The sequence below is a fragment of the Centruroides sculpturatus genome, unplaced genomic scaffold, assembly GCF_000671375.1.
Source record: "Centruroides sculpturatus isolate CEXI.00-Female unplaced genomic scaffold, Cexi_2.0 scaffold136, whole genome shotgun sequence".
NCBI classification, from domain to species: Eukaryota; Metazoa; Arthropoda; class Arachnida; order Scorpiones; family Buthidae; genus Centruroides; species Centruroides sculpturatus.
Genome location: NW_019384534.1, coordinates 192,665 through 212,088, shown reverse-complemented (window position 1 = coordinate 212,088; position 19,424 = coordinate 192,665). Strand labels below are relative to the sequence as shown.

At 28.9% G+C, this 19,424-nt stretch overlaps 2 protein-coding genes and 1 long non-coding RNA gene across 7 annotated transcripts in view; all 3 read right to left on the bottom strand.

Moving 5' to 3' along the window:
- Positions 1-6,697: 6,697 nt before the first annotated feature.
- LOC111623126 (equilibrative nucleoside transporter 4-like) lies at positions 6,698-18,102 on the bottom strand. The gene is made up of 7 exons (XM_023365611.1): positions 17,167-18,102; positions 15,815-15,889; positions 15,443-15,687; positions 14,217-14,493; positions 13,832-14,019; positions 10,084-10,324; positions 6,698-7,225 (listed from the first exon to the last, which is right to left on the bottom strand). Exons 1-7 carry the CDS (start codon positions 17,618-17,620, stop codon positions 6,981-6,983), a joined length of 1,725 nt encoding a protein of 574 aa, XP_023221379.1. The 5' UTR covers positions 17,621-18,102; the 3' UTR covers positions 6,698-6,980.
- On the bottom strand, positions 13,040-13,661 carry LOC111623127. The gene is made up of 2 exons (XR_002756394.1): positions 13,232-13,661; positions 13,040-13,104 (listed from the first exon to the last, which is right to left on the bottom strand). It is a non-coding gene; the product is annotated as an uncharacterized LOC111623127 (long non-coding RNA).
- Positions 18,103-18,221: 119 nt separating the features above from the next.
- LOC111623122 (sodium-independent sulfate anion transporter-like) overlaps positions 18,222-19,424 on the bottom strand; it is a 40,689-nt gene continuing 39,486 nt past the window's right edge. For 4 of the 5 annotated variants that reach the window (XM_023365608.1, XM_023365607.1, XM_023365605.1 and 1 more), the window contains one exon: positions 18,222-19,358. In XM_023365608.1, coding sequence (XP_023221376.1) covers positions 19,237-19,358 — 122 coding nt within the window. In that variant the 3' untranslated portion in view covers positions 18,222-19,236. The remainder of the gene's footprint in view (positions 19,359-19,424) is intronic. The other variant, XR_002756392.1, reaches the window with a different exon arrangement.

Genomic DNA, 19,424 nt, shown 5'->3' with positions numbered 1-19,424 from the left:
ACCCCCTATAACTTTAATTAAAATTTTATAAATAAAATAATTTCTATTTTATTAATTTAAAAAATCTTTTTTTGGTTATTTAACTTTATTTATTTTCGTTCTTTTTCTTATCTTTCTTTCTTACCAAATCCAAAAATTTGATGTGTATTTTTAAAAATGTCGAGTGGAAAAATGCTTTAAATCGATTCCGGAATATATTTCAATCCATTCTAAGGCTTTTGTGAGAATATAGTGTAAGTCTGATTCTAAAATTGCATCTCAGCTGAAAGGTGTTGCTACTGATGCACCATTCAACTTTTCGAGTCCTAGTCAATACAATGTAACTCTATATAAAAGTGTCATTCAATCTTCTTCTTTTTATTTATTTATTTATTTATTTTTTACACATATACATATATATATTGAAGGATAACTTTCTAAAATTCTTTTCTGTAAAGTCACATCATTAACGTTAAAATAACTTTTTTATTATTATTTAATTTTCAATATATTTAATATTCTAATGTATATAATAACAACAATATAAACCGAATATCATAAATATTGTTTATTCTTTTTAATATTATTAAGTGTTTTTGTAAATAATTTTCTTCGTATTATCAATATAAGAGTGTGTGTTATTTATTACACAAATATCACGTAAAAAAAAAATATTGTATAAGTGTGTTATAACATATTTATTAGAGGAAAAACAATATTATTACATGTTTTACATTATATTTTTATAAGAAAAATTCAAAAAATCGCCATCTTTAAAGCGGGTAATCAATTGACTTCACTGGAAAAAATTTTTTTTTCCCTCCCTTCATCATCAAACTTTGAACGTAACACATTCGTATTCTCATTAGTTACAATCAGAAAGAAAAATTAGGTCTTGTTTTAGATTTTTTCCACTGTTTTAATCAATATGGCTTCATATTTTTTTGCCGTTTTCAGTATTATCTATTAGTCTAGTGATTATCAATAAGTAACTTGTTAGTCAGTTCTATCGATATATCACTGACTGGATGATGTATGATGTGTGTAGATGACGTTTACAAATAAACGATGAACTTTTCTATGGTAAAACAAGATTGAGTAAGCTAGAAGTTAGTGGCCTGACAATATTTCTTAAGTAATGATGGCGGAAAGTCAAGAAATGAAATTTTTATATGCAATAAAAGTACTCGTAAAAAATACTAATATAATTAAAAGAATATCATTAAATTAATAACCGCCTCAAAGAATTAAGTATTAAAATACTAAAATATCTTTAAAATCTTTCATTTTTTTTCTCCTCTGCCTTCTTGTAAAATAAAAATAAAAAACTATAGTCATGTGACATGCGTTTCAAATATTCAAATTTGAATTTATATTATGACGTGAGAAGTGACGTCTTTCAACAAACGTGATTTAAATGTAAATTTATTGTCGGATGTTAAAATTACTGAAGAGAATAAAATATTAATAAGTTAAAATTCCTATAATATTATCTCTATTCTTTATTATTATTATTTTGAAATAAAATTTTAGACCGAACCGATGACGTGAACGAAATATGAATATTTGAATTTGAATTTTTATCAGTTGTAACGAGATTATAATTTAAAAACTGTTTATTAGTAATATATATAGAAGAATGAAATGTACTATAAANTTTCTTTAAATATTTTATTAACTAAATTAAATACGTCATAATGACGTTTTTTAAAAAAATATGCTATCGTCTGGCTCCCAACTATAATCTCAATACCAGAATTTTAATTAAAACTTCAAAATTCGAAATACGTTATTAGAGTTTTATTCATTTATAATTTAAAATTATTTTAAATTAACGGATAATAATTTATAACGAACAAAGCGCTAACCTTTAAACGCTTTAAACAGAAAGAAAATTTATATCTGCAAACAAATGACGTCACTTTGAAAATTTAAATATGAAATACGTAACGATAATTAAAACATCTGATAAATTACTATAAACAATTTAAATTACTTTAATAATTTATATTAAATATTAATTGAAATTTTAAAATGATATGAATGCAATTTTGAAATGTCGTCTGCAATTTAAAATCATTATTAAATCGTTAATTATCGTTTTTTTTTATAATCACATATAATTAGTACAGAATTTTATTTTATTATTTTTTTAATAATTAGAATTTAATTTTTAACAATATTAAACAAAAAAATACGAAATTATATTAATTCTATATTATTGATAATTCACATTATTTATGTTTATACAACATTATTTTTAATTAAATAAATACTTATTAATTAGTAAATTAGTTTATAAATAATAAAAATAGTTAAATTATTTCAAATTAAAAACCAAATTAGTTATGACGTCTTTAAAATATTGTTACGTAATCGAACGTCAGATATCCAGGAAACGTCATAAGTCATAGATATCGTTAAATACGTCGCTCATTGATCATTTTATTATAACGTATTACATCAATTTACCGATATAATTTTAAAAAAAATTATCGAATGAATATTCAAAAACATTAATTTAAGTTAATTTTTTTTTGTTTTTATCTACTAGAAAAAGTAAATTTATTATTTTACATAAGAAAAGTTGTAATATTTACAACATCCTTTATTTCCCAATACGATTATAAGTTATAAGAAAGAATAAAACACAAAAGAAAGAGGGAAAAAATCTGCAAATAAAAGATGCAATATCACTCTTTTCCGTCCTGGTGACATTTTAGTTTCATCTTAGTATCGGCGACGCTCCCTAGGGGGTGTCTGGCAGTTTAATGCTTCTCCGCCATTTTAGAAGTCGTTTAGATGTCAGAAATTGTTATGATTTATGAGGAAAATATTGATATAAAAGTTAGGGCGAAAAAAAAAGTATACGGAGACTTACATATTACACGTAGATAAGTCTAATTGTCGTTTTTGCATAGAAGATTTTCTTGCAAACTCCACTCCACTAGCGTTAATTACGTCCAGAAGATAAAAGTTTGCTTTTACTCGTGTTATTGCTCAGTTGTTATTACTACATAAAAAAATAATAATAAAAAAATAAAGAATTCATTAAGATACTAGAAAAATTTTTGTTATAAAAAATATAATAATAATACCTGTACCTATCGGAAAATTACAGTTATTTTACACCCTCTACGGATAGACATACACACACACACATTTGTGTGTGTGTTTTTTTTAATTTTTTTATCTTTCGGGATTTGCTGTAATTATTTTTCTCTGGTAGTAATTTGTTCAATTTTATATATTCATCAGTAAGACAGAAAAACAGCACAATTTTCTGAAGGATAAAGGAAATATTTCCTTTTTTTTTATTTATTTTTTGTAGGGTTATAAACACAGGAAGCGAAATAAATCATTAAATAACTAACCTTCTATAATTATCCTATCCAGCGATGATTGGAGATTTTGCGGAGTCTCGGAAAAAAAAAAAGTTAAAACTAGTAATATATTAGACCCACTTGTATCAAATTTTCTTGGAAATTTGAAAGTGAGCGCGTGGTCTCGATCTGAGGCCCGAAAAACCGGCCGGTTTTTCGGGCCTCTTAACATTTCGGGCTTCTTTTATTAACATTAATAAAACAAATAATGTACATTATTTGTTTTATTAAAGTGTATTTTAAACGTTATGAATACTCAATAAGTTCAAAGCAATTATAAATGTACACAACTGAACATAATATAGTTATTATTGAATATCGATCCTGAATAAACCGCTTCTTTTTTAATTAAATTAATTAATATCAATCGACTAATTCTTTTTATTAAAATTTTAATCTCATTTAGTTTAAATTAGCATTTTTTAATTTTCAGAAAATTGTTTAAAAAATTCAAAATACTTACCATCCAATCAGATAAAAGCGTTTTATGTCATTTGAATTTTATTGGTAGTCATGTTCAAATTTCAAATTTAAAATGAACCAATTAATTGATTAACATTTTTAAAACGCAAAGCATATAATTAAAGTATTATCATTAGTAAACAAATTTAATTACATAAATGGTCGTAATAATTACAGAATAAATATTTTAATTTATTATTATTTATTACTGTTGTCAAATATTTAGTACATATTATACTATTTTAATATCAAATTATTAATTATAATGTCGGTAAATTAATTTATAATAATGTCTCGTTACAATCCAAATTTTAAAAATAAATATTTTATAAATCGCCCACGGGGTGGTGTTATAACAAAGTAATCGGAGTCGCCATCTGTCGAATAAAATTCCAACTAGAATTATTTACTATTTTTTTTATTTTTTAAATAATTTAAACTGTGGAAAAAAATGTTAAAAATTCCAAATAAAATATATTTAAATAAATAAAATATTTAAATTTGTAAAAATAAATGTAGAAAATGATGGAAATCACAGTCTAGAAAGTTTTCACCTCAGGGTCTTAATGTGCTGATGGATTTATCACATGTCATAAGTCTTAAAGACAAAAAGTTCCTTCTTCTGCTATATAAAGAAAATAGATAAAAAGTTGACAGAAGAAAGCATCAAATTGCTTTTATGTTAGTCAAACTGTCAAAGTGGAACATCTTATAATGAATTGGATGCAGGCAATAAATGGCAATAAGAATACATTTTCTGTATAATTTATACAGAAAAATCAATAAAAAGAAAAGCATTATTTTCTATAAAACACATTAAAATATTTAAATTTTTGAATAAAAAGTGTTAAAGTTATGCATTTATTCTTATTTCTTCTGAAGGAAGAATTTTTCCCCCCCTTCTTTTCCTTTCTTTTTTTTTTCACTTTATCATAAAGAATTTTCATGTTTATAAGAATCTTGTTTAAGTTTAAGAATTAAAATTTCAGAAGAAATAATGTGTTGTAGATGGTAAACATCAGAAAAATCAATATAAAGTCCTCCAAGTTAGAAGTTCTGAATAATGAAATTCTGATACACACAGTTCTATAAAGTTGAGGAATTTTTGTCTTTAGATAATAAACAATATTTCTACCATTTTTTGACTTTGATTCCAATTTTAGATAATAAAAAATACAAGTTTTATGAAGAAAAAAAACATCAGAAGAAATGTTTTTTCTTGTGTAGAAAATATGTCTGTACTATTGTATTTTCCTTGTGTCAAACACTAAAATAATTATAAATCAATACTCTATTTTTAGGAGTGTACAACAGACTTTTTTTATGTAATTAAGAATATTTTTTTATCTACAAAATTTATATTTTAAGTATTAACAACAACATTTTTATAAGTAAGCTTCTTCTATGTGTTTTTAAACTTGTATTTTTTTTTCTTTAATTTAATGCTTTATAAACAAAGAAAATATCTCAGTTTTAACTAGAAGAGAGTCTTCTTTAAAATTTTCTTCTATTAAAAATAACAAACATACAAAGCTTAAGATAATAGAATTGTATCTTAAGTTTTAAAAATCTAGGATCTTGTTATCTTTATAATGAAGAGAGGAAGAAGAATTGGAGAAGATAACAAAAAAAGTATATAGAAAAAAACTAGAAAAATTCTTGTATTTAAAATTATAAAAGCTTTTCATTTTTAATTTTTTTTTAAAATATATAAAATATTATTTATATAACAAAAATAATTACAGTATATATATACAGGGTGGGGAATGGATTCCTGGCAGGACAAAGAATAAAAATGGTTCTATTAACATGCATCTAGAAGGGTCCACTTGTGTTCCTGTTTGCCAATACTAGAACCATCTGCTGAGGAAGGTGGTTCTAAATACTGGCAAATAGATACATAGAAGAGTACTCAGACGTGGAAATTGGTGGGTTTCTACTCCCTTCAATTTTGCTTGTGAGGAATCTGAAAAATACTTCCTAAAATGCAAATGTTGAGAAAAACGCTGTTCAGATAAAAGCTAGAACATTTAAAAGTGTGTGTCAGTCCGTAATGCACGTGCCCACTTTCATTGAAAACTATGGAAGACACTTCGAACATCTACTGTCACTCTATCTGAAGTACAGTATTATATTGTTGTACTGTACATTACATCCTGTGTTTGCAATTCATAATACAGTAGTAACATCTATCTTGGTATTCAACCTATTAACATATGTTAAAGAACAAAAGTGGTTCTATTGTCTCGCTTAGAATCCATTTCTGAAATTTGTCCCCATAGTTTGAAACTACCCTGGATAATCTGTATGTAGATAAATTGTTTAAATAATCAAAATATAAAGAAAATATATTAATAAATTAAACAACCATTTTATATATTTGTTTTTATTATTATTCTCCAAACAATGTCTATACAATATGAACACATGAAGCCCACCAGAAGTTCATACATGTTTATACACAAAAACACAAGTACAGATTGTGTACATGATATTATTTTATTAACTGTTTATTTCTGTATATTCTAAATATATTTTTTTAAATAATTGACAATTAACTATGTTAATAATAAACATAAATTTAAAAATATAATCAGTTTAAAGGGTGCTTGATAATGTATCACTCATCCTACATCAGTTAATCACTTCAAAATGATTCAAATTAAAATATTTATTTAATTATTTTATACAAAAATCTAAGCACAGTTAATTTTCTTAGCAATTACTTTATAAAATAATTTATTATCACAATTTAATATCTATGTGTGTATGTATATATATATATAATTTTCTTTATTATAAAATTAACATTAAGCGCTATAGCTTAATTTCTTAACAGAAATTTTAATAAAATTATTTTGAGCAATGTTATTATTATTTTAAAAAATTTAATTTGGCAATAATATAATTTAATTCTTATTTTTATTATTAAAAAATAATATATTTTCTCCTCCTTCTCTTTTAATTATTTTTTCTTTTTTGCATATTCACAATCCATCAAACTTTACTCGATGATGGGTGCTCTTGTATGTTTCATTGGACAGATTAGATATCATAAAAGACGTCACAGCTTGTTTTTTTTAATATACAAATGATAATTTAAACATAGTTTTTCCCATCTAAAGAATAAATACGTAACGATTTAAATCAATTTTATTAAAATAAAGTGGAGTTCTGTGATCCCAGTTCAATGATTCCACTAACGTTCCATGGCCATGTTGTGGACACGTGAGCAAAATCTGTGACGTTCAGAGAAGCTAAAGTTGAAGTCAACTGCGTTATGGACGGCGTTGTCGAGGAGCATGGATTCTTCAGTGGAGGCCCCAGAATATAATCGATTAAATAGGCAACGCCAGAACCTGTTGTAAGTCCTAATGTGTAAGACAGTGTCATTATGTTTCCTAAATGGAATGGAAAAAAAATAAATAAAATTCATTAAAAAATCTTCATATAATAGGAGTGAATTAGAAAACAGCGTAGAATGTTACAAAACATTCTTCTAATAAGCACGTATACATTATTTATTACATATTTTCTGTCACGTGAACAAGAGGAATTCTTATGATAATAATAATAATTTAAAACAAAAATAACTCTTTATACTCAAGCCAGAATTAAATTTATTAGCTCTAACATGAAATATTTATACATCTTTATCATGCTTCACACTGCAGCCAAGTTTCTCATAAGAGAAACCTAGTTTTCTATGGGAAATTTAAATTTATTATAGTTATATATTGGGTATACTGCCAAGTTGTATCTCATAGAAAAAGGTTTTATTGAAATTTTTGTTATTTGTAACATTATTTTTGTGATATCTATGCATTAATTTTTTTGTTTATATGTCAGGAATTCAGAAGTTCCAATGGCTACAAATGTTTAAGAGCAACCAAAATGTTTCCATAAAAACCAAAAGAAGCTTTTAAAACAATAACAATAAATGAAAATCTATCTCAAAACACTTCAATGTTTATTGATTTTCAATATCGAAACAGAAGGCTTGCATGAAAAAAAAAAAAAATTGTAATTTACTTTATATTTAGAATGGCTGTTGAAATTTATCTTTAAAAAAACGCAAAAACTATCATTCATTGTTTTGATAGAAGAGACGAATAGAAAAACAAGTAAATCGATATAATGCATCGATTGTTCGTATCCAAAATTCATGTCCTTGAATTTATATCTCGGGTCTTCAATCAGTCACAGTACTAAATTTTATATTTTTAAATATTATATTCAGATTTCTGTACATTCTGCATATAAAACATTATGCAAACTTTCATAGAAAACTGCTCATTAAAAAAAATTATGTACAGTCGACCCCCTATAACACTGTTGATTATTCCGTTTTATATGAATTCTATGTTGTACGAGTCACTTAGATTTTACAAATATGTGAGCCGTTCACAGCCCGGCACACGTATTTGTAAAATCTAAGAGACTCGTACAACACGGAATTCATATAAAACGGAATTATCAACAGTGTTATAGGGGGGTCGACTGGTATGTGAAATATACTCGTTCGTGGCACAATTTCTACCTTTCAGAGTATATTTTTGAAGTCTTCAATCGAATATATATAGAAGTGTTTATAAGTGAGTAACGTATTAATTTATTCTGATTAAGACTCATTAATTCATTGATGAGACACACAAGCATGCTTAGGCTATATTCAGTTGCAATTACATCAAACCCATTATGAGTTTGGCCAACATGGATTAAGAACGATGCTCTCTAGCTGTTACACATACTTATGTATAAGTTACGTCTGTAAATAAGAAATTCAATCCTGGATCCCCCAGTGTAAACTAAGACCTTATCGAGTATCTCCTGGCCAACCCTCACTTGAAGCAACTTTATTATTTTGTTACTCATATCAAATGTTTGTTATCGATTTATCAAGTATACTAAATTCATTTCTCATAAATATTGTATATATATATATATATATATATATATAGATCATTCTGAACAAAATAAAATATTTATATCTCTAATTCAAAATTGTTTCTTCCAAAGCCGCAGCAAACCGGTGAATAAAATCACTGAAAATTGAGAGTTGGTGGTGAGTTCGCGCCTCACCAACTGGCCACGTGAAGTTTTCGGGTTATTTTACGTTTGTAACACCTAAATAGGGGCCTTAAAAGTCCTTTCGAGAGGCATTCCCCTCGGCATATCGCCCACGTGTCGCATTGTCGTATATAAACAAACTAAAGCAGCCATTTTCTAATTTATGAAACAAAAAGAAAATTAAATTATTTATCGATATGTATAATATTTTTTTGGCATTATAGTAATATTAGTGGTTCTATAGTATTATAGCAATACTGTGAAACCTCCAGCCATAGCTACAACTATTTAGAAATGGTCATATCAAGTAGTTTACATTATGTATTTTGTGTTCCTCCTGTTTACCTTACAAATGATTAATATACAGGTAACCCCCGTATAACACGGTAGTTACGTTCCAAAAAATTGCCGTGTTATGCGAATCCGTGTTATACGAAACAAAGAACTAATACGAAAAGGAGGGTTAGGTTCCAAAAATTAAAAAACATGCTAGTATATTTTCATAATTAAGATAAATATCTTCATTAAAATTTTTTTAAGTGATACATATTAATATAAATTAAACAATGTTTTCTTCGTCATCACTAAAAACACTATTAATTAACCGAGAGCGTTTTCTTTTTGGCAAGTTATCCTTATCCTCTGAGCATTTTTCTGCATTATCTTCAGATCCATGCTTTACCTTTTGCAAAATGTATGTAATTTTAGATTGCTTGCTTCTAGTTAAAAGGTCTTTATAAATTTCCTTATATGGTGCTAAGCACTTATGAAGAATAAAGCAAGTATGGAATAAGGGAAAAACATTCGGCAACATCAGAAGCAGAAGCGTCGCGATCTGGCAACATTGAAACAAGTTTCGAGAAGGACCACGTGTATCGACAGAAGGCGAGAAGAGAAAATTTACATACTTAAGTACTAATAGTTCACGAAAATAATAATTTTCGTGAACTATTATTACTTAAGTATGTAAAAATTTATTACATTTCCTGTTGTACGAGGGTTTTACCCAATTCTCGAACCGTGTCAGAGTGAATCCGTGCTATAAAAGTACCGTGTTATACGGGGGGTGGTACCAATTCTCGAACCGTGTTAGAGTGAATCCGTGCTATAGAAGTGCCGTGTTATACGGGGGTTACCTGTATTACAATAACTACGTTTGTATTTAGATAGAAAAATTATAAGCTCTTACCTGTTAATTCTTTTTGTTCGTCAGGCACCATCGAAGGTGCGACAATCATGGGTACAGAACCGAAAACTCCATTAGAAAGACCTAAAAAGAGTGACAGAACCATGGCCCATTCTTCGTTTTTCAATAAAGGATCACCTCTCGGAGCCGCACACATGGCTAAAAGCGGAACAAGCACAATTCTGACGGATGAAAATAATACCAATTTGGCTTTTGTCCAATCGTATGGTATGGAAGCTAAAATCTTTTTTTTTTTTTAAATAAGAAAAGGTAAACAATTAGTTCCAGAATATATTTATTTAGAAACATATTCAATAATCAAATTGTAAAGAAATTAAAGCAATCAAATTTATGGTTTTAGAAAAAAGGTATCTAGAAAGTACAGTTCCTCTGTCAATCACGCTTTAGTATTATTCATTATAAAATGATACCACGACAGTTTTAAATTCTGGTGTATGAATGCCAATTAAAAAGCAGAACACTTTCATAATATACATCATTTTATAGAGATAAACAGATGTCACGCTGTATGACACGCCTTTCAAAATGGCTGCCATTTTGCTTGAAAATGGACTAAAATAAGCAGTAGATAAAGTGATTTTAAAGCTTTGAATTCTGTATCTAAAATAGTCTAAAAATTTATCGATTTAAGTAGCGAATACTGCGTGTTTGGTAATAAGTTTGATTAAAGAATAGGTAAAGAAATACATCTTACATTTTACCAATGTCTCAGAAACCAAAGAAGGGATGAATATTGAAAAACAGAAGGAGAAGCGATGGAGAGATTCAATAGTGTCAGCTGAAATAAATCCATAAAAGAAAATAATAAAAAAAATATTGATGAAAGGTGACACGTCGAAAGTCGAATGGAGTCGGAAAAATGCTCCCGAAATCAAAAAAGTATGAAGAAGTAAAAGATTAAAGTCGTTGAATGGTTCATCTAATATTCTTTTTTTCTTGTATGTTGACTAGAAATGTACTTGCTTCATGTTATTTGTGAGGAATTTAATATAAAAATATATAATACATCACGTAGAAATACTTCAACGTGTTACTACTTGTCGAGATAAAAGGAAAAAATGTGGGAAAATAAGAAATAAATAAATAGTAAAGTTATTTCTTATTTTGCCACATAAAATTTCAGAGCAAAAGTAAAATTATTATTTTTAATTTAATTAAACTGTATATCAAGTTGTTTTCTACCTGTTTTTGAAGATGGCACTCCATTGGCTCACTTTGCAATGTGACCACATCCGATACCCAATCATTTATTTCAAATGTAAACAAATTATTGGGTATCGGAGATTGTTGACACATACCTAGAAGCTGGAAATCCCTGAAGTGTTGTGAAGACCAGGTTGAAGCTTCCTTTCTGAATATTTTTATGTGTAGTTTATACGTGCCTCACTCTAGTCAATATGTGAAATAATGTGTGAAAGATATTAACAATTTGTTGTAAATTAAATTGTAGCATATTAGAATAAAGGTATTTTAAAGGCCATGTCAGTACCCATAGGGAAAGGAGCAAAAAAAAAAAAAAAAACTGATACTACTCTAAACAATGTTTCCATCTGTTAAAATAACTCAATCAAATATTTTAAATGTCAGAAACTTCCTGGAAACTAATTTAAAACATGTCAAAAGTGTCCTCCATTTTATAACATTTGATATATGAAGACAGTAATAAAAATTATGTTCTTGATGATATTTATTTTTATAACATATCATACACTTCTAACTATTGTGGGCATGGCCGAATCAATAATGGGCTTGCTAAAAGAGACTCTCTTAGTACCCACAGAGCAGAAAGAGTTAAGAATCCCAGGCAACTGTCATTCTTCTCTATAGAGAGCAGGAGACTATGTATATGTATACAGTCGACCCCCCTATAAGATCATTGATTTTTCCGTTTTATCTGAATTACATGTTGTACGAGTCACTTAGATTTTACAAATACGTGTGCCGGGCTGTGAACGGCTCACATATTTGTAAAATCTAAGTGACTCGTACAACATGTAATTCAGATAAAACGGAAAAATCAATGATNTAATTATTATTATTAAAAATTTAAATTAAGTAATTTGGAATAATATGAGAAAAAAAAATTAATTTAAATAAAAATTTTGGATTTTTAATTATTAACACAAGACGGCGACCCAATCGCCACTTTAAAATTATATACTTAAATTTGTAGCCCAAATATAGCCTAACAAATCGCCTCGTTTCGCGTGGCATCACGCAAAAGTATTTTTATCAACAGATAATTACTGTAAAGAATATTTATTATTAAATTACTTAATCTTTGGTAATATGAAAAATTGCTAAACTCAGTAATATAAAAATAATTTCTTACATAAAAATCAATATTTAATGACGCTGCAACAGTTCGCGATGCGACTCTACCTAATATGATAAATTGATAACTTACAATATACTGAATGAATAAGGAAAATAATAAAGAAAAATAATCCTATAATTAATCATAATTTAATAAAAATAATAATTAATTCAACAAGCTAAATATATTTTTTAAAAAACAAATAATTAATGAATCGCGTCGTAAGCGCTCGTCGAAACAGTATTTTATTTTATTACTTTTTAAATCGATATTTTATAATTAAAATTAATAGAATGGATTATTAAATGCTAATTAAGTAATGCATTCTTTTAATGTGCGCTTATATAAATATTTTTATAAAGGCGAAATATTAAAAGAAAAGACTTGACGCGTCGCCTAGCGCGACTTCTCGCGACGCGACGCGCGGAGATAAATACTTACGAGTCCGACATCTTCAGTTGGTTCTAGTGATATACGCTTGCTGAGATCGTCGGATAAGCTGGCATTCGAACATAAACTTATATAAAACCTTACAAATTTTGTTTTCTGGAGGACAAAATGGATAATAAAACACAATATAACAATCCCTATAGATATGCAGAAGAACAAAACTGTGTTGACCTTCTCATCGTCAAGAAGCGCTTTGGTTAATATTCTATTGGTTGATATCAATAAACCCGCGGCACCTAGAAAATAAAAAGCAATAAGAAAAGCATCAATATTACTAAATCCGCATCCCTCAACCGGTAGCTCGCGTCTCCCCGAATAATGCAAAATGTATGATCACTCCAAGGAGGTTGGGAAACAACTTACTTTCTCCTGTCATTACAGATTGCGTATAACGTGATGGCAGCATGCTGGTGTAGCCATAAAAACTCGATTGCTGTACTATAAAAAAGAAAAGCCATATCATGTATATCAAATGTCATTTTACCTCATAAACAGAGCTGGCCTTCTACTTTTGGGTTAGTTCCAAATATTGAGATGGATCCAGTCGAATTTTATGAGGATTTATGTGCCCAAGTTCACATTTTTCAACCGTCATTTTGTAAAGAAAAATTGTTCAGTGAAAAGAGTTAATGTATGAAATATATATATATAGGGTGGCCAGAAATTCGATTAACCGATTATTTTAGAACGGTTAAAATTTTCCTGGAAAGGACCTGACAATGGCGGAGCTGCTTTAGATGCAGACACTGTGCAATTACATAGGGGCCCAAGTCGAATAGTGCCCCATTTTGTCAAGGATGCGGCAAAAGGCCAGGAAATACGAGGGGGAAAACCTTCTCCAACCTTTTCCCCCTTCTTACGAAGGCTCGTTAGAAGGGGGGAAAGGTTGGAGAACAAAGTATACAATGGGAAGGATAATAAAATTAATAAATAATTTAATAATTTAAACAAAAATAAACTTACCTTTCCTATAAAGTCGAAAAAATTAAATATAGCCATTAGTATGACAGGCATCCACGATCGAAGGCGGCAACTGACAATTTCGCTTTCGATACCGGGAAATAAACATAAGGTGACAAAGTATGCTAATGCAATACAGAGCATATAAGGCCAGACACATTTGGCAACTTGCCATCGTACAATTACTCCTCCTGTTTACAAATAAAAAAAAAAAGTAATTGTTACGTAACAATTAATTCATTTTTAAAATTTCAAACGCTAAGTTCTGATTGGCTAATTGATTCAAATTCATTCTTTCTTCTAGAAAGAATGTATCTGAAATGCTTTTAATTAAAAATGTAAAAGTTTTAATTGAAAAAAAATAAATTAATTAAAATGATTTTTATACTCTTAATTCCGCTCCACATCTGTATATTTTTTGTATAATTAATTCCTCTCATTCTAACGACTACGTCTTGCACTCGATAAGTTTTACTGTTCGCTGCGAACGAATTGAAAACGGATTCTGTAGACATTCTCCACAAATCTGCTTCTTCATTTACATCTTGATCGAGTTTTTCTGTCGATTCAAATGCAGAATCAGCTGGAGGAGAAGATGGCGGGGTTCTCAGTGACAGAACCCCGTATTTACCGCTTTTTGATTCTACTGGATCTAGCATATCAACCTTTAAATTTGTTTAAAAAACAAAGAAAAATTTTACTTTATATACAAGAAAATTCAATAAATATAAAGCAATATTATTTTTTAATCATAAAATAAATACTAAATCAAATAGCTAATTTGTTAGGCTACATTTGGGCTACTCTAGCTAAATGTTACAGTTAATATTTAATTAACTCTATATTTTGTATTAATAATAATTTTTTATTGAATTTCTAATTATTATTATTAAAAATTTAAATTAAGTAATTTGGAATAATATGAGAAAAAAAAATTAATTTAAATAAAAATTTTGGATTTTTAATTATTAACACAAGACGGCGACCCAATCGCCACTTTAAAATTATATACTTAAATTTGTAGCCCAAATATAGCCTAACAAATCGCCTCGTTTCGCGTGGCGTGGCATCACGCAAAAGTATTTTTATCAACAGATAATTACTGTAAAGAATATTTATTATTAAATTACTTAATCTTTGGTAATATGAAAAATTGCTAAACTCAGTAATATAAAAATAATTTCTTACATAAAAATCAATATTTAATGACGCTGCAACAGTTCGCGATGCGACTCTACCTAATATGATAAATTGATAACTTACAATATACTGAATGAATAAGGAAAATAATAAAGAAAAATAATCCTATAATTAATCATAATTTAATAAAAATAATAATTAATTCAACAAGCTAAATATATTTTTTAAAAAACAAATAATTAATGAATCGCGTCGTAAGCGCTCGTCGAAACAGTATTTTATTTTATTACTTTTTAAATCGATATTTTATAATTAAAATTAATAGAATGGATTATTAAATGCTAATTAAGTAATGCATTCTTTTAATGTGCGCTTATATAAATATTTTTATAAAGGCGAAATATTAAAAGAAAAGACTTGACGCGTCGCCTAGCGCGACTTCTCGCGACGCGACGCGCGGAGATAAATACTTACGAGTCCGACATCTTCAGTTGGTTCTAGTGATATACGCTTGCTGAGATCGTCGGATAAGCTGGCATTCGAACATAAACTTATATAAAACCTTACAAATTTTGTTTTCTGGAGGACAAAATGGATAATAAAACACAATATAACAATCCCTATAGATATGCAGAAGAACAAAACTGTGTTGACCTTCTCATCGTCAAGAAGCGCTTTGGTTAATATTCTATTGGTTGATATCAATAAACCCGCGGCACCTAGAAAATAAAAAGCAATAAGAAAAGCATCAATATTACTAAATCCGCATCCCTCAACCGGTAGCTCGCGTCTCCCCGAATAATGCAAAATGTATGATCACTCCAAGGAGGTTGGGAAACAACTTACTTTCTCCTGTCATTACAGATTGCGTATAACGTGATGGCAGCATGCTGGTGTAGCCATAAAAACTCGATTGCTGTACTATAAAAAAGAAAAGCCATATCATGTATATCAAATGTCATTTTACCTCATAAACAGAGCTGGCCTTCTACTTTTGGGTTAGTTCCAAATATTGAGATGGATCCAGTCGAATTTTATGAGGATTTATGTGCCCAAGTTCACATTTTTCAACCGTCATTTTGTAAAGAAAAATTGTTCAGTGAAAAGAGTTAATGTATGAAATATATATATATAGGGTGGCCAGAAATTCGATTAACCGATTATTTTAGAACGGTTAAAATTTTCCTGGAAAGGACCTGACAATGGCGGAGCTGCTTTAGATGCAGACACTGTGCAATTACATAGGGGCCCAAGTCGAATAGTGCCCCATTTTGTCAAGGATGCGGCAAAAGGCCAGGAAATACGAGGGGGGAAAAACCTTCTCCAACCTTTTCCCCCTTCTTACGAAGGCTCGTTAGAAGGGGGGAAAGGTTGGAGAACAAAGTATACAATGGGAAGGATAATGTCGGCATTAAGAAGGGCCGGAAAGACCAGAAATTCACAGGAAGGCCTTTATCGTCGTGTCTCCATGGAGGACCAAAATTTGAAATCCCGCTACTGGCCTCACACCCTCTTTTTCTGGATTGTCCTCCCCGAGACCCAGGTAAGGCACTTCCACAATCTGCTAGAGCACCCCTATAAGTAGGGGTGCTCTAGCAAGTTAAAATGCCTACAAACTTTAATTAGAAGCGTAGTGTAAATTATAATTAATATAATTTGATTACTTTAAATGTAATTTCTGTAATTTAAATCCTTCGCCTATCTTATGAACTAGTTTTCTTATAATTTTCAAACAGGTTTTTCTAAAAAAGGGCCCGAATTAGTCATAAATGTGGATACCCCATATTAGAAAGTGATGTAAAAATGTAACTGTGTACATTTATATATCACAGCATTAATTTTATAATGTATTTTTACATAAGCTGATTATGCCTAAGGCCCTTGACCAAGTGACCTTTCCAGCCTAGTTCAGTTTCTAATCTTTCAAAAGTTTATTTTTGAAAGATTAATGTCCACCCATTGATAAATTAAAGCTTAGAACTTGATGACAAGTTAGAGTTTTAAATTTGTCAAGGAGGGTGTATACATCATTCAGAAGGGCCCTAAAGAGGAAGGCCTTTATTAACACGTCTATAACGTTAAAGACATTAAAACAATTTCAAAAATCTAACTCGTCAAAAATCAATGCAACGAGCAGAATCTATAGTAGAAGGCCAGCTTGATATAAACAAGATTAAACAAATAGAGACTTTACTTACCTGTACAACCAAAAGCAACTACAGCAACACCGAGTAAATTAATATAATATCCAGTATCCAAAGTAAATATTTCAAACCAGATTTCGAATACAGCTATGAATAGTAGAGTTACAAAAGAGAGAATGTATCCAAAAGTAATTCTGACCTGCAAAGTCAAAGTCTCCACAAACAAATTGTTAATAATCACAGCAGCAAAAGCTACCAGGATATATATGAGACTCATATCAAAAACAATGGTGGTGCCAGGGTATCTGGCTTGAAAATAATCCACAGCAATTATAAAACTGTTATAGGGTAAGAGGAATCCAACACCTGCAAGAAGCAATGCAAAATATATGCAATGACACCTGTCTTCGGGTGGATGCGAATGTTCGTAAGATAGACCTCTTGTAATTCTATCGGCTCTTGAACCCTGTCCGAGTTGTATATAACCCCTGCTTAAATTTTCATCCATTTTTTTTCTTTTTCTTTTTACTCCTTTCGGCGTACGGAGATGGAGGGGATTAATTATCTAATTATCTCGGATAATGTGATATTTGACATAACAGTTTCGATTCTATTGTTAATAAATACCTGGCAATAGATTCTTGGACATGTTAACCAGTCGAAGAAACGTTTAGGAACTGGATAAATATCGGTTTTTAGCTGGAAAATTTGTTTTGGACGAGACCAGTCGGACATTACTGGAGACATGAATCGATATTGTTCACGTGATAATGCGTCACATCTGTTTTTCCTCCTCTCTCCTAGTGATACTTCGAGCTGCGACTTGCGGCATTTAAACACTGTTTTAATGATTTTTTAAAACAAAATAACTTCGAGCCAACTCAATTTATTACCAAAAAAATATTGTTTTAATTAATTTAAATGTATATTTGATAGATTTATAATCTAATTTCTTTTTTAAATTACTGATTCTAAGTCATATAAACATGCTTAATTACTCTTTATATATATAAAATTTATTTTAATTCTCCAAAATAAAAAATTTATATAGGTTTTTACTGTGTTAAAAAAATTTTAGTGTTTTAAACAAAAATACGAAGTTTTTTTTATTAGAACAATTATTACTACAACAGTAAATTACTAATTTACATCAAAATAAATTACTTATATATATATATAATTCCATCCTTAAAAATACTGTGTAAAATACTTTACAGACTTGACTTAAGTCAGTGCTTTTCAATCTTTTTCCAACAGTGCCACTCCCAGACTTGGCAAATTTTCTTCTTGTAGCACCCATACTTCTGTATCAAATATAGTTATTGCACTTTTATGTGTATTAACTATAAGGCTGGGCACTATTTCACAGCAACCCTGAATTGTCATTGAAGCATACTAATGTGTCACATTGTTCCAGTTGAAAACAACTTATTTAAATCTTCTAATACAAAATTTGTTACATTTATACAGAAATTTAAGCATTTTAGTTGTAAAGATTAATTGCACAGTGCGTACTTAATACTGTTATGTGTTAGTGATAAAATCTGTACTCGTGTAACCATACCGACAGCATTCCCATCTTGATAAGAGATTTTTAAAATGTACTTTCGACAGTTTATAATTTCAAAACGAATTTTACGCTATAGTGTATTTTGTATACTAATATCTACAAATTTCAAGTTGTCAGCATGTATAGCAAAAAATATATAGCACGTAATATATATGCAATATATGTTACGTGCTATATATTTATATAGCACGTAATATATACTACAATATATATTACATGCTATATAAGATAGCAAAAAATATATGCATAATGTATATGTATTATGGTCAATTTTTGGGGGTATAAAACTGCCTACAAGTAAAATAACCTCATATTACTTTAGATCAGCAGCAACGGCCACTACATGATTCTTGTGAAGCTGTTTAATAAAGAGCAATGCCAATGAGGCGAGTGCATTTTGAGATTTAAACAATACAAGAGATTTTTCAAATGTTATAATTAACTTTCATAAATAACAACATACTTTGATCATAAGCTAATCATTTCTAAGAAATTTAACTTATTTGTGCAATAATTATTACATATATCTTTCTTTAACATTTGAAAATTTTTTATTAGGAGTAATTTGAGTCCAAGAGATGCTCCAGAGTGTCTTGGTCCAATTTTCCATCTGACTCTTGACGGTTTATGGAGACCGGAAGATCCCGAACCCATTCTGTATTACGATTTAAATAACCTGTAAGAGAAAAACATGTAATTATAGATATCCAATTTCATCGATAATTCTAAATTTTCTATTAAA